The sequence below is a fragment of the Chelonoidis abingdonii genome, chromosome 21 (assembly GCF_003597395.2).
Source record: "Chelonoidis abingdonii isolate Lonesome George chromosome 21, CheloAbing_2.0, whole genome shotgun sequence".
Lineage (NCBI taxonomy): Eukaryota > Metazoa > Chordata > Testudines > Testudinidae > Chelonoidis > Chelonoidis abingdonii.
Window position 1 is genome coordinate 7657674 of NC_133789.1, and position 14235 is coordinate 7671908.

Here is a 14235-nt window from a genome sequence, read left to right on the forward strand (position 1 = left end):
CTCCATGTGGCTGACACGCGTCAGCATCAAGTATGAAACCAATTCCCTAGAGTGTAGCCAAGGCCACGTTCACACACACCCGGCTCCCTCTGCACCGATTCATGCACACAGCAAGCCCATGTGCACCCCCCCACACACACACACACCCCCCTCGCCTCCTTTCATTCAATTCCACCCAGCGGCAAACACTCACTCTTCCACACATACGCACACTCATCAGATACTCACTAGCAAATGGCTCTGCACAATAACAACCTGCCCCTCTCCGGTGCCTTCCCACTGCAGCTCTCCAGGCCTTCTACAGACACAAATATCCATTCAAACCCTTTCCAGTCTCACCTCCCCAGGAAATCAGCCCGTATTATTAACACCGATGGGGAAACTGAGGCACAGAATGCCCACGTCTCCTCTCACACCAATTTTACAGCAGTGTAACTCACTTGGCTTCCTTGGAGGTTGCCCCTGAAATGCCTGTGCCAAGGAGGACAAGATGAAAACAACACAGCCATCACACGTGAGGGTTTTTTGTTTTTTTTTTTTAATTTAATAAAAGTAACTGAAAAGTGATAAAAGGAGTTGTTCACTGACAGGTACATTGGATCAGCTCACACGACCGTAAAAGAAATGTGCAGCTTCAGGGCTCTGAGCATCTAGCAACACAGCTCAGAAAGTAACTAGGAATAGAAAAGTCAGTACAAAAAAGTTGCTGTCATTCATTCAATCGGACAAGAAGGGACAGACAGACAGGGGAGGCCATGGGGACTTAACATTTTAAATTAGGGGCCAGCTCCTCCCCTGGTGTAAAACGCCATTGCTGGCAAAGCCCATCACAGCCTACGGCTACAGGGAACGAGTGGTGCCCGGCCTTTCCACGAGGCGCAGCCTGGCAGAAAGCTCCATGGGGCCATGCCCGCCCCAGAGAGAAACATGTTTCCAAGAGGGCATCTATACCCAAGACAGGGCCCTCGGCCGGCCTGGGCTGGAGGCATTGGGGGTGGGGGGGGGCACCTGTGTAACTTCCCCTCTTGCCTTCACCCCGTAGCCCTGAAAATGGTCCTTTGGGGCAGCAATCAGGCCTGATGTCATATGCCTCATGGACTGGTCACCCCCCTTCCATACCAAACCAGCCACCCTGGCATGGCACCCCCACCAGAAGGGACATTTCAGACCAATGACACTTCCCTGTGCAGGGACCCAAAGCTGCCAGAGGCTAAGCCCCTCTTGCCAGCCCCCCTCGACCCCATGGAGAGGCAAGCACCTCCCACCTGCAGCTCCCAGGATCGGGCCCCTTGACCTGCTGGGTGGGAGAGTTTGTGGGTTCTGCTGCAAAAGGAGGCTGCCTGGCCAAGCGCAGGTCCAGAATCATCACACGCCCCTTGGGTCAAGGTCACAGAGGGGACCAGGCCGCAGAGAGGGCTGGCAGAGACACCCACAGGTTCAGAGATTCCACCCTACAACACAACGTGGTGTAAACAAGGCACGAACCATCCAAATTTGCCAGCTTCTAACACGCACGCGTGCACAGCAAGGCCGACCCGACACGGACATCATGCCACTGAGCTCTCTAACAAACACGAGTCTAAGAAACGGAGAATTCCAGGGAGGCGAAGGGGAACTACCACCACTCACCAAAAACAAAGAGAAGAGGGAAAAAATCTTCCCACCTTGCCGTTGCTCAGTATTTACATCGAATCATTATGAACGCGCGTGTGTTTCAAGGCGTCTAATGGAGACGCTCCGAGCCGGGAGCGGACTAGGAAATCGGAGATCAAACACGTCCATTTCTCTTGCAGGTGGGGGCAGTGCAGGATCATGCACTACAGTGGATTTTAGTGACATATCCATATTGTACATCGTCTTTAAATCCAGTTACTCCCACCCTTCTGTAGGAAACAGAGCTTGGGACAGAAAAGGGGTTAGGGTAAAAACTGTTATTTGCCATCCCTGGCAGAGCAAATGTAAAATTAATACGGAGTGAGTCATCATCAGAAGTGACATTCACACGCATTAGTGCCCCATTTGCCTGCACATGTACTCATGCATGCGCACACACGGAGGGGGAGGAGAGGGTCTCAGTATCGCCAACCTCAACTGTTCAAAAATCATCAGTCCAGCTCCTCCCCCCAAAAATCAGGAGATTGGCTTTAAAGTCGTGAGATTTTAACAACAATCATTTTTAGTTGCCAAAAGGTGTTGGGGCCTTTCAGGGTTGTGTTTCCCCACAAACATGAGGGATAGACACTTACTTGAAAAAAAGCTAAGAGTCTCATCGAATCACCTGACTCCGGGAGCTGGGGATTTGATTAATAAACAAACAGTGTGAAACGTGATAAAATGGCGAGAATTGGCAATTGTTTGACAGACACACATGCACATACACAACCACAACCCCGTGGGTACAGACACAGAGACACAAACTCACAGGGACAGACACACACACACAGGGAAACAAACTTACCCCCCACAGCCCCATTCTCTCATATAACCTCCCCAGTCACCTACAGATGTAAAACAGTCGCTGGAGCAAAAAGTCCCACTGATTCACCCCAAACAAACCAGAACTTTCTGGACCAAATCAACCGAATTTCCCAGTGTGGCAGGTTTCTGCTGGGTGCTGAGTCCTTTGGATAATCTAAGAACCAGGCTTTAAAGCCTTCAAGCAAAACATTAAAAACCAACCAAAAATAACCCCACCAAAACGCTCCGACTTCAGAGCCTGGCGTTTTCTCTTCTTTACATAGATGGCGGTTTTTTAAACACGGGACATAAATCCTCTCCTCCATGTTACCGCTATTATCTTACAACGGAAATGCACCGTGGACCAGGTTCTTGGCAGGAGACCTGGTGGTCACTCCTCCAATGGAGGTGGGAACAGAAAGGGGGGATACAGCTCAGGGGGCGCATTTTAATAGCAAGGAAGGGTGGTCCATTTAGCCAGGGTAGGGACAATTTGGAGAGCACCCTCCCAAAGGGGGTCTGCATTGGAATTTGGGGGTTATCACCCCTTCCCAATGGGTTTCTCTCCCTGGCTCCCTCGGCCCCCCCACACCATGACGGCCAGCTGGGGAGACCCTAGCCACAGCTGCTTTTAAAGGGGAACTCCAGCCATTTGAGAAACAAGAACTTAAGGCCCAAATTTTTACGAGGAACCCTAAATTTGGGGTGCCTGACTTGTGATCAATACAGTAAGTCTGGGGCACCAGAGTAATGGGGGCCACGGACAGATCGGGGGGAGGGGAGGTCAGTGAATGCGCCACACCCGTGGAAATCAGGCTCCAGTCATCCCAAGTCAGGCACCCAAAACTGAAGGTATCCCAGCTCCATGGGCGGCCATGGGACCTGTCCATGCACTCCCCTGGTCTGGGTTGCCAGGGGCACACTGCAGCCAGGCCAGTTAGAAACAGGAGACGGAGTTTTGCCTTAAGATAAAACACTCAGCAAATAAAGCCATTTGGGAACCACCACAAACAGCCCCTTCTTCGTTTAGGTGCCCGAGCCAAGGCCAGGGCTCCCTTTGCCCTGCTGCAGCTGAGGCATGAGGTAGTTGTGGAGACCCAGAAACCTGAACTCCAGAGCAGAGCGAAGGACTTGTGGGCAGGGGCCGCGGGGATGAGAGTCAGAAGACCCAGCCGCCACTGAAGCCAAGAGGAGACAGCACAGCCCACTGGACCAGGGATCCAGAGATTCTACCCACAGCACTCCCTGAGTCAATTCCCCGCCCCTTTGTGCCTCAGTTTCCCCTCCTGCCACTTGTGTATTGAGAGCACAAGCCCTTCAGGGTAGGAACTCTCTGTGTATATACAGCAACTCGCACAACGGGGCCCTGATCTCACTCGAGGCCTCTAACAGCTTCAAAAATAATAACGATATCATGAGATTCCCAGGGACTGCAGAGATGTACTAGCCAGCCGTTAGCTGGCGCTCTGCACCGGTCAATCTCAAAGCGCTTGACCAAGGAGGGCACCATCGTCACCATAATCACAAGGAGAAACTGAGGCCAGGGGCTAAAATCGCCTGTGGCAGGTAAGTCAAAGGAGGGTGGGACCAGCTAGCTTTAACATTTGATGGGGTCAGTTAAGTCTGTGTGGCCATTCGGCTAAAGAAATATGCAAGACGAAAGTCATTACCAAGAAAGTAAATAACCTCCCACCCCTCGCCAGGTTACTAACAAACCCGTCTGGTGATCAGATCAGCCCTTCCCGCCTCGGCACTCACACCCACACAGGCAGACGAGGCTGTGCGCTGTCCACGCACAAACCCTGCCCCCCTCCTGTTTTTACTGATCTTTTTTCTAAGGGTTTTTGAGCAACAAACCCCGATCCTAAACCGCAGAGCTGGCTGGCCCCCCATTTTCAGCATTACCACCTCCCCTCCCCTGCATTTTGCTGACTGTCTCAGGGGCACCATTTCAGAAACATCCCAGGAGCAGGGCAAAGTTGCGCTAGCATATAGAACGTCAGATGTGATCATTTCTCTCCTGCAAAGCTGGGGCAAGGGGCAAAAAGTGGAGCCTATGGACCTATGAAAAGTTGGGGTGGGCAAACCGAGGTCTAGAGGTGGCAATTACTCCCCTTACCCACTAGCTTATGATGCCCCTGGCTGGCTCCACCTATCCAGTCATTATGGTCTTTATTTGATGCCATTTGTATTTCGCTGTCACTTTATAAATCCTAAAACCTACAGCTGGGGGTCTATGGTCCAGAACCTCAAAAGTATTTATGTTACTTACCTCTCTAGGTTCCACCACATTCCCAAAGTACCTGAGAGCCTCACCTACATTAACAGCTGTATTCTCAGCCCACTCGTGTGTGTGTGGGTATTAACTTTACCTCATTGGACAGGTGGGGAAACTGAGGCACTGAGCAATTAAGTGACTTGCCCAGGAGGCTGGAGCAGAGCTGGGAATCGAACCCAGACGTCCTGTGTCCTACACCAGGGATGTAACAACAAGACCCTCCTCGAGGGTTCCTCCTTCAACCATTTGGACCTTAAAGCTATTGATTTTCAGAGATGCTGCAATTCCCCTTCAATAGCCCCACATCACATACTCTAAGCTGGGGGCAGCGGGGAGAGACAGGGCAGCATTTCAGACCGTTGCTGGGACATCTGCAAACATTCAAATTGGGAGGGGGGAATAATCCATCCGGCTCGGAGCCGGGAGGTGGGGGCTCGGTCTGTAAAGTGAGCTGAATTGTCGGCAGTGATTTAGCTGTGCAGTTGCTTGGTGCAGATCTCCCCAGAAGATTCCTTCTGCGCTTCTGCCCTGGGGCTCTGGGTCCCACTCCGGACGAATCCACCACGAGTTTTCTGTGGGAGCAGGTGAGGCAGGGCATGTGGTGGCTTCGTCTCTTTCAGGTAGGGCATTGGAGCCCTGCTGATTTCTGTACCGTGCTCCGGCTCTCCTGGGATGAGACTGATCTCCCACCGCACCGAACTTGTCAGTCATTTCCTCAGAAATTCTCCCCACCCCGGCCAGCCAGCCCCGAAATAACAAATCCGTCTTTGCTGGGGAGCAGCTGCAGATTCACGGCGGGGAATTAGTGAGTTAGTCTCGAAGGTTTATCCAAGAAGCCGACTGAGCCCCCCAAGCTCATTTCCCTGGTGGACACGCCTCCTGCCCCGAACTCCAGAGACAGGTTAAGGGAGAATCTGACGCTCTAGCCCAGGGAGGTGATGGGCTCTGAACCCCTCCACACCTTCCCCACTGCAGCCTCATCCCCACCCCCGCTGGCCCAGTGGGGAATGATGAAGAAAGATGGCCAGGAACGCCTCTTTCCTGAGCTGGTTGGTCCATATTGAGATTTTCCCCTGGCCTAGGCCAGTGCAGAGAGACGCCCTGAGCTGCCTCCAGGCTGCAAAGGGGTCTTGCAGGAAACAGCTGGAGGTGGTGGCAGGCATCTCTCAGCTCAGGCTGGACCAGGAAGGTGGATGCAGCCTGGGCATGGAGCAGGCAGCTGGGTGAGGAAGGGAGAAACGCGCAGGGATGGAGGGAGGTGCCAGCTGGCATCCCCAGATCTGTGCACCTCCTGCAGCATGCTTCACGCTGCCCTCCTCATGCCCACCTCCCTCTGCTGGCATCTGGTCCCAGGAACAGCCCTGGGACTGGCTTGAAGCAGGACCTGGTGCCCACTCTGGGCAGTAAAGTGGCTGTGCTTGGTATCCTGAGCACTGCCCTGCCTTGACTGCTCTCTCAACCCTCCCCATGGCTATCTTAACCCTTCCTGGGAGGAAATGGGGGGTCACTACCCCCAAGCCATGTGTCCAGGGCAGAGAAGGGTCCTTCACTGGGGGTGCCCCTTGGGAATGCCCACAAGAAACTCTCTAACTCTGGCAAAGTTGGTTAAAACTCTGGGGGAGGGGATATTCAACAAGCACCCAGTTCCCTGCCTCACTGACCCCTACTGGCAGCTGCAGCTAGTGCCTGCCCTTGGAGGGACAAGACCTGTCTCGGGCTGCAGCTCCCCCGAAGACAGGCCTGGGACGCAGGCAGGGGATCTGGGTTCCTTGGCTTTGAGACGTCGTGGTTTGTGCAGGAGGGAGGGCCGAGGGGAGGCGGGTCGGCAGTGCCCTCCACGTGGGGGCAGGGTGGGGAAGCCTTCGCTCCCAGCATGCCATTCCCCGTCATCCTAGTAAACCCAGCTGACGGGGACCCACTGGGGCTCTGCCCGCAGCCTCTCCAGGGCCTCCTGCAGCTGCTGGAATGTCCACTCCAGGTTGTCGTTGACCAGGCTGAGGTCGAAGTAGTGGCCGTAGCCACGCAGGATGCGGCAGCTCTCATCCACCGTCCGCTTCAGATCCGCCTCCTGCCCAGACACAAGCCCAGATGCCGCCCATTAGCCTTTACCCAGAGCTCTGGGCACAGGAGAAGCTGGGTAATGAGCACAAGCCTCCAGGGAGCTTGGGGTCCCAAAAGAGCTTTGCAAACGTAAGCAGAGGTGCAAACGAGGCAGGGATCCCAACAGTAAGAGGCATCTACCTCTGGGGTGGAGCATGGCAGCCTTTTACACAGAAATCCTAGAGCTGAGATGCAGATGCCTGTGGGGAGGGGTATGGCAGCCTTTCGAACGGCCACCCAGAAATGCTACTCAGCCCTTTGGGACAGGACATGTAGACAGACGCTGTACTCAACTGAAGACAGATGGGGGACTGAGGGAGGCCGAATATGATGAATTATAAGCCAGGAAATATTCTTGGGGCAGGGACAGCGCCAGGCACAATGGGGCCTGCATGCAGAAAGCATCCATGGCAGGGGTCCCCAATGCGGTGCCCACGGGGGCATCTAAATGTGCCCACATCCTGATCGGCGGTCGAGCATCCACCGAAATGCCGCCGAAATATGGCAGCATTTCGGCAGCGACGCCTCTCAATGACGTCGCTTGCCGCTGACGAGCGGTGTCATCGGAGAGGCGTCACCACCAAAATTTGGCGGCATTTCGGTGGCTGCTCAACCGCCACCACGGGAGCCTTTTCAATGGGAAGCGCTGAGCACCTGCCTCTAAAGGGGCCATGAGGGCCACCAGGAAGAACCAGCAGGGAGGAGCAAGCCCCGATCCCAGTGCATGTCTGTGATGGAGTAGGGACTGTCTGTGTGAGGAACGGGAAAGCAGGGGATGCCTTTAGGTGAGGGACAGATGCTCAGCCTGTAACCCGAGCCCGGCAGGGGGGAGGGGGGAGCACCTGGGCGGAGGAGAAGGGAACAAAGGATTCGGCCGGCGGGAGGAAAGGCAGGACAGTTTGGGTTTGGGGCTGTGGGGCGGAATTCAGGGTATCCTAGCTGGGATCCAAGCACCCTGAACCACCAAAAAGACAAAAAGGAGGAGTCCTGACTGTGCCTGCAAGCTCTGCTGTAACCTGTGTTCCTGTTGTCCAATAAACCTTCTGTTTTACTGGCTGGATAAAAGTCACTGTGGGGTCAAGGAAGAGGGGTGCAGGGCTGGAACCCCCAGACTCCGTAACAATGTCGCACACGTGCTTGTGGACAGAGCCACGTGAATACCTAGGCGCGCCCCGTGGAACTCAAGCCTGCCCCAGCTCAGCCATCCTGGGTCATGTGGGCCAAGGACAGAGGTGAAAGTAAGCTGGTCCGGTCCGGTGCAGCGTACCAGCAAGAACCGGTACACAGCCAATCATACCGGCAGGGGCAGCTTCCCCAGGCCAGTGAGTTAAAGGGCCCAGGGCTCCCGGCAGCAGCCTTTAAATCACCATCACAGCCCTGCTGCCAGAGCCCAGGGGTAACAGCGGTGGCTGGGAGCCCCAGGGCTCCCTGGCACCGCTGCAACTACCACTACCATGGGGATCTGGCAGTGATTTAAAGGGCCCGGGGCTCCCAGCCACCACTACCCCAGCCAGAGCCCCGGGCTCTTTAAATCTCAATTTAAAGGGCCCAGGATTTAAAGACCCCGCCTCTTTTGGTTGAGGCCCCACCCACTTCTGATTGAGGCCCCGCCCCCCTGGTCAGGGGCATACCGGGGTGTTCTTTAAGTTACTTTCACCCCTGGCCAAGGACATGGCGTGGGCCAGGTGATCAGGGAAGGCCCTGCGACTCCAATGTCTCATGGCACCGCGTGAGGGAAGGGGAGCTGGACCCCCTGCTCTCATGGTACCGTGTGGGGGCTGGCATGGCCTCACCGTGAGCTGCTTTGTGGCCACGCCGCTCTCCAGCGCCGCCTTGTTCATGGCTCGAAGCGTCTCGTAGTCCGGGGCTTCGATGAAGACGACGTAGGGGACAAATTCGGCCGTTCTCAGCACCTTCACCGCCTGGGTAACACAGAGCCAGGCTGTCAGTGCAAACCTAGGACCAGGGCACGTGAAGGGGGACCGTGCAGCCGGGGGGTGGGGGCTGGGAATGGGACCCAGAGCATTTTCCCGCTGCTCAGACCCCTGGTGGGTAGCGACCCAATAGCTGTTCCAGCTATGGCCACGGGGAGACAGTGTTTCCCGATGGTTAGGGCACTAGGCTGGGAACCAGGAGACCTGGGTTCTACCCCTGGATCTGTCATTGACCGGCTCTGTGCCTCAGTTTCCCCACTCACTGTTTGTCTTGCTAGTTGCATTTTAGGGCAGGGACCCTTCCCCTGCTGGTGGGCACCACCCACTAGGTGTGTGACCAGGCTCAGCAGAGAGGCCGGGTACTCAGTGGGTCCCGGACCATGCTCCCCTCCCAGTCAGGCCTGGGACAGGTGGCTGGGGTGGGTACAGGGGAAGCCTGCCTCACCTTATACTGGAGGGGAGGTTAGGGCTCGGGCTAACGAGGGGATTCCCAGCGGGGTCTGTCCCCGCAGCGCAAACCTGCGGGTTCACATCCAGGATGCACATCTTGCCGGACTCCACCACCTCATGGATGGAGTCGATCTTGGTGCCGTAGAGGTTCCCCTCATACTCTCCGTGCTCCAGGTAGCGGCCAGCCTTGATGTCTGCCTCCATCTCCCCACGCGACACGAAGCAGTAGACCTGGCCGTTCCTCTCGTGGTCCTTGGGCTTCCGCGAAGTGTCTGCCAAGAAGCACGGGAATAACATGGCACGTCCGCTGTGAGTGCGAGTTACTGAATGACCGGAGAGGGGACTGCGCCGGAACCTCAGACCCAAACACCCCCCAACTCCGGGAACCCAGAGAGCCAGTGCCATGCTCTGGGACCTTCCCTGTAATGGGCAGAACCAGAAGCCCAGGTCCAGACACCCCTCAACTCTGGGATCAAGCTGGGAGATCAGCTTGAATCAAAAACTTGGTGTCACGGAGTCTGGCCCTGCACCCCTCTTCCTGGGACCCACAGTGACTTTTATCCAGCCAGTAAAACAGAAGGTTTATTGGACAGCAGGAGCGGAAGCCGTTAGGTGCTGAGGCGGCGCTGGCGCTTGGAGGGGCCCTTGACGCGGCCGGGCCTAGGGGTGTGGACCAGCGAAGGCTGACGGGGCCGGGGGAGCGCGCTGGGCTTAGGGGCCTGGACGCTGCGGAAGGCGTAGGCGGGCCTGTGGTGCGGCGCTGGCCTTAGGGGCCCGTGAGCGGCGCGATGGGCCGTAGGGGCCTGTGTGCGGCGGCTGGCCAGTAGAGGCCTTTGGACGCCTGCAAAGCCGTTACGGGGCCGGTGAGCGGCGCTGGCCTTAGGGGCCTGTGAAGCGCGCGGAAGGCGTGAGGGGTCGGTGGGGCGGCGCTGTGCCATTAAGGGGCCGGCGACGCGCCGGCCCGTTAGGGGCCTGTGGAGCGCGGCGATGCCGCAGGGGGCCATGTGGTGGCGCGCTGGCCATCTAGGGGCCTGTGGATCGCGCGAGAAGTCCGTTAGGTGCCTGTGAGGGCGCGCAGGCCTAGGGGCCGTGAACGCGCGGCCGATGGGTCCTTAGGGCCTGTGACGCGGCGCTGGCTTGGGGCGTGACGCTACGGACGCGTTAGTAGGTGGCCTGTGGTGCGGCCTGCCAGTTAGGCGCCTGGACGCGCGGAAGCGTGAGGGCCTGGGAGTGCGGGCTGGGCTTAGGGCCTGTGGACGCTGCGGAAGCCGCTAGGGGCCTGTGGGCGGGCGCTGCCTATATGGGGCCTGTTGACGCGCGTACGCTGTTAGGGGCCTGTCAGGCGGCCGCGGGGCCTAGGGGCCGGGGACGCGGCGCTGGGCTTTAGGCCTGTGACGCTACAGAAGCGCGAGGGGCCGTGGCGGACGCTGGCCATTAGTGGGCCTGTGGATCGCTGCGAAGCCGTTAGGGGGCGCGTGGAGCCACGGCGCTGGACCTAGGCGGGCCGCTGGACGCGGCAAGCTGGCTTAAGGGCCGTGACGCAACGAAAAGGCTTAGGGAGCCTGTGACGCGGCGCTGGCTTAGGTGGCCACGTGGACGGCGCGGGCCTTATGGGGACGTGGAGCTCGGAAGGCTTAGGGGGCTTTGAACGCGGCGGGCGGCCGTAGGGCCTGTACGCGCGCTGGGCGTCAGGGGGCCGTGGACGCGGCGCTTGGGCCTAGGGACGGGGAGCTCGGGAAGGCGTTAGGGCCTGTGGACGCGCGCGGCGGTAGGGACTTGTGGAGGCCCGGGAAGGGTGCAGGGGCTGCGACGCGGCGGTGGCCTTAGGGGCCTGTGACGCGGCGCGGGCCTTTAGGGCCTGGACGCGCGATTGGCGCTCGTAGGAGGCCGCGGACGCGCGCGAAGCCGTAGGGGGGCCTGTGAAGGCGGCGCTGGGCCTGAGGGGGCCTGTGGACGCGGCGCTGGGCCTTAGGGACTGGAGGCGCGGGAAGGCGTGAGGTGGCCTGTGACGCGGCGTGAGGGCCTTAGGGCATGTGGACCGGCGGCCTGGCGTATTGCCTGTGTGACCCGGCGCTGCCTTAGGGGCCGGTGGACGCGGCGCTGTGCGAGGGCCTGTGGACGACTACGGAAGGCGTTAGGCGGCGGGGGGGCGCCGGACAGTGAGGGGGCCTGGGACGCGCTGGAAGCCGTGAGGGGCCGCAGGAAGAGGAAGCTAGCTTGAGGCCTTACCCATTCATAAAGAGTCTTTCCAGAGTGGCCATGGACATGAGGGCAACCTCTCAGCAAGATGAGCCCGTCAGGGAAAAATACATCCCTGGGGTGGTGGATTTGCCACGGCTACGTCCGAGGCGGGGCCATTGTCCTCGACGGAAGCAGAACAGTGCAATGCGCGCTGATGATTTTCAGCCTGGGTGGGGTTCCCAAGGTGAAGGTCTTTAACGGATCAGGGGTCCAACTTCATTCGACCCTGCCGGTCTTATGCAAGAAATGGGGTGCCAGCACAACGTGGGCCTCACGGTTACACCCCCAGTCCAACGGTCTGGTGGAAATGGTTCAACGGGGACGCTGAAGAGAGGCTAAAATCATTATGGAACCAGCACCCGCAGAATTGGGACAAATACGTACCTCACCTGCGTTTCGCATACAGGAGTACCGACAGAGCTCACCGGTTTCGGCCTTCGAACTTGTGGAAGCGAGTAAAGGGGCTCCTGACCTGATGAGAGATGCAATGGGAGGGAAGGCACTGTCGAGGAGAGTCAGTGGTGGAGTCTGTCCTGACCCGCCGGAATACGGCCGATACTCAGGGGCCTGGTCCAGGGACAGAATCGGCCCGGACCCAAGAGGAAGGCAGAAGGTCTGGTAATGACCGCACGGCCCGGGTCCGAGCTTGCCACGGATCAGGTGAGGTGTGCTCATCCCTGTGAGGAAAAAGAACAAACTCCAGGCCTGCCTGGGAAGGGCCTCAAGGTTACAAGCACTGATAGAGGTAAAGCTAAGGGGGAGCTGTCAAACCGGCAAATCACCTTGCGGCGGTACCATGGTGAAAACATGATGAAACCGAGACCGAGTAAGGGGAATGTGTGTGGCCGTGTTGGAGCACTGGAAGGGCAGGGAGTGACCCTTTGTGGATCTATCTGGGAAAAAAGCTGTCCCTGACAAGTCCTCTTCTGCGATCAGCGACAGGGCCCAGCAATCTGAGATAGAGGGGTGTGCATCTGTAACATGATAAGCTGTTTTCCAAACCACCTGGACGCACTAATTGTGACGGTCCATGGGGTGGAGACTGGGCCACATCCCCTATAAATGCCCCTTTCGGGTCACTGGTAAAGGACGGCCTGTCAGGATCTGGAAAGGGGGTCAGGACAGTGGCTGGCGTTGGGTGATCCAGCATCTGTCCTGTCCAACCCTTGGGCAGTCGCCAGTGTGCTGTGCCCCAAGAAGGGAGGTGCAATTTCGGTCCGTGTGACTATCGATAAGCTCACTCTATCACGAGGCTGATGCCACCCCAGTACCAGGCCTGACGAGCCCGAACAACGGAGGTGCGCGTACCTTACCACCAAGGATTTTACCAAGGGGCTACTGGCACGTGCCGCTGACGCAGAAATGCAGGCGGAAAGCCGGCCTTTATCACACTAAATGGGGCGCTACGAGTTGCTGAACCCTGCCCTTTGCCTCAAGGGCAGCGCCGGCCCACGTTCCGCGCCGGTGGATCAGTTCTACTGAGGGGGATGGAAGTTTTGCCTGGCCGATTATACGACAAGTGCGTCTTCAGCCCAACCTGGGAGACCATGTGCCCGGGTACCCAGTCTGAACCGAATGTCGGTAGCTAGGGTTAACCGGTAAAGCTGAGAAGTGCAAGGTGGGATGGCGGAAGTATCTTACCTGGGCCATCGGGTGGGGAGCGGCGGCCTGAAGCCAGAAGCCCGCCAAGGTGGAGTTGATGCAGAGAGCTGGCGCTCCCCCAAACCAAGAAAGCAGGTCCCGGCCTTTATTGGAATGGGCGGATACTATCGAGGTTCGGCCCCACTTTAGGCACGATAGGCGGCCAACGCGAATCACTGAAGCTGTGGCAAAAAGGGGAAGGCCAGACAAGGTAATCTGGAGCGGGCGAGCCGTGGCAGGAGGCTTCCGGCGGGCTGAAGGAGGCCTGGTCAGGTGGCCGCAGTTCTGGTGAACCAAATTTTGACAAACCCTTGTAGGTGTTCACACGACCGTGCCTCAGAGCACCGGGACTGGGGGCGGGTTAAGCAGAGGATATAAAGGGGAGAGACAGCCGCCATCGTGTACCTGAGTAAGAATGGCTGCTACCCCGGGAGCAGAAACTACGGCGGGTACATCGAGAACAGGAATGCCGGGCCATGGTGTGGGCCCTAAGAAGCTAGAGCCATAATCCTTTGGGCGACACTTCACCGTGTACTACCACCGACACAATAAAGCATCCCATAGCACAAATACGCATACCACAACGAAAACATCACTAAAAATAAAACATAACGACACTCGACTGTTCGACCAGATGAAAGCAGCGCAACGCCAAGCCTCCTGAGGTGGGACCTGCTGCTCTATGCCAAGGGATCTATGAACATGGACGTGGTCCATGTGAAGGGAAGTGCGCAACACCTGATAGGGGACGGCGTATGTCCCGGGAGAGGGTGCCCTGAACTTCGCCCAGGTCACTGGCCAAGAGGAGCGCAGTGCTCCGCTCTAAGTATCAGTTCCGAAGGGGGAGAGAGGGTGATGGTAGTAGGGACTGTTCGTGGGAACGGGAAAGCAGGGATGTGCTGTTAGGTGAGGACAGTAATCAGGTGTTAAGGTGAGCGGGCAGGGGGGAGGGAGCTGCTGGGGGCGAGAGAAGGAACAAAGGGGTTTGTTTCCGGCCGGGAGGAAGGCAGGACGAGTTTGGGTTTGGGCTTGAGGGAGAATTCAGGGGATCCTGCGGTCAAGCACCTGAACCGCGAAGGACCGAGTGGAGGGGTCCGGACTGGCTCAAGCGCATGCGTAATCTCTGGTGTTCCT

At 57.7% G+C, this 14235-nt stretch overlaps 2 protein-coding genes across 2 annotated transcripts in view; both read right to left on the bottom strand.

The window, feature by feature from the left end:
• Positions 1-128: 128 nt before the first annotated feature.
• The window catches only part of TMEM101 (transmembrane protein 101), a 134558-nt gene continuing 120451 nt past the window's right edge, over positions 129-14235 (bottom strand). The window contains exon 4 of the transcript XR_012654666.1: positions 129-150. The gene's annotated coding sequence lies outside the window, so the exon portion shown is untranslated. The remainder of the gene's footprint in view (positions 151-14235) is intronic.
• The window catches only part of MPP2 (MAGUK p55 scaffold protein 2), a 35603-nt gene continuing 27091 nt past the window's right edge, over positions 5724-14235 (bottom strand). Inside the window, exons 10-12 of the mRNA XM_032791515.2 lie at positions 9289-9491; positions 8629-8757; positions 5724-6803 (exon numbers count right to left, since the gene is read on the bottom strand). Of these exons, the coding sequence (XP_032647406.1) occupies positions 6627-6803; positions 8629-8757; positions 9289-9491 (509 nt within the window). The 3' untranslated portion in view covers positions 5724-6626. The remainder of the gene's footprint in view (positions 6804-8628; positions 8758-9288; positions 9492-14235) is intronic.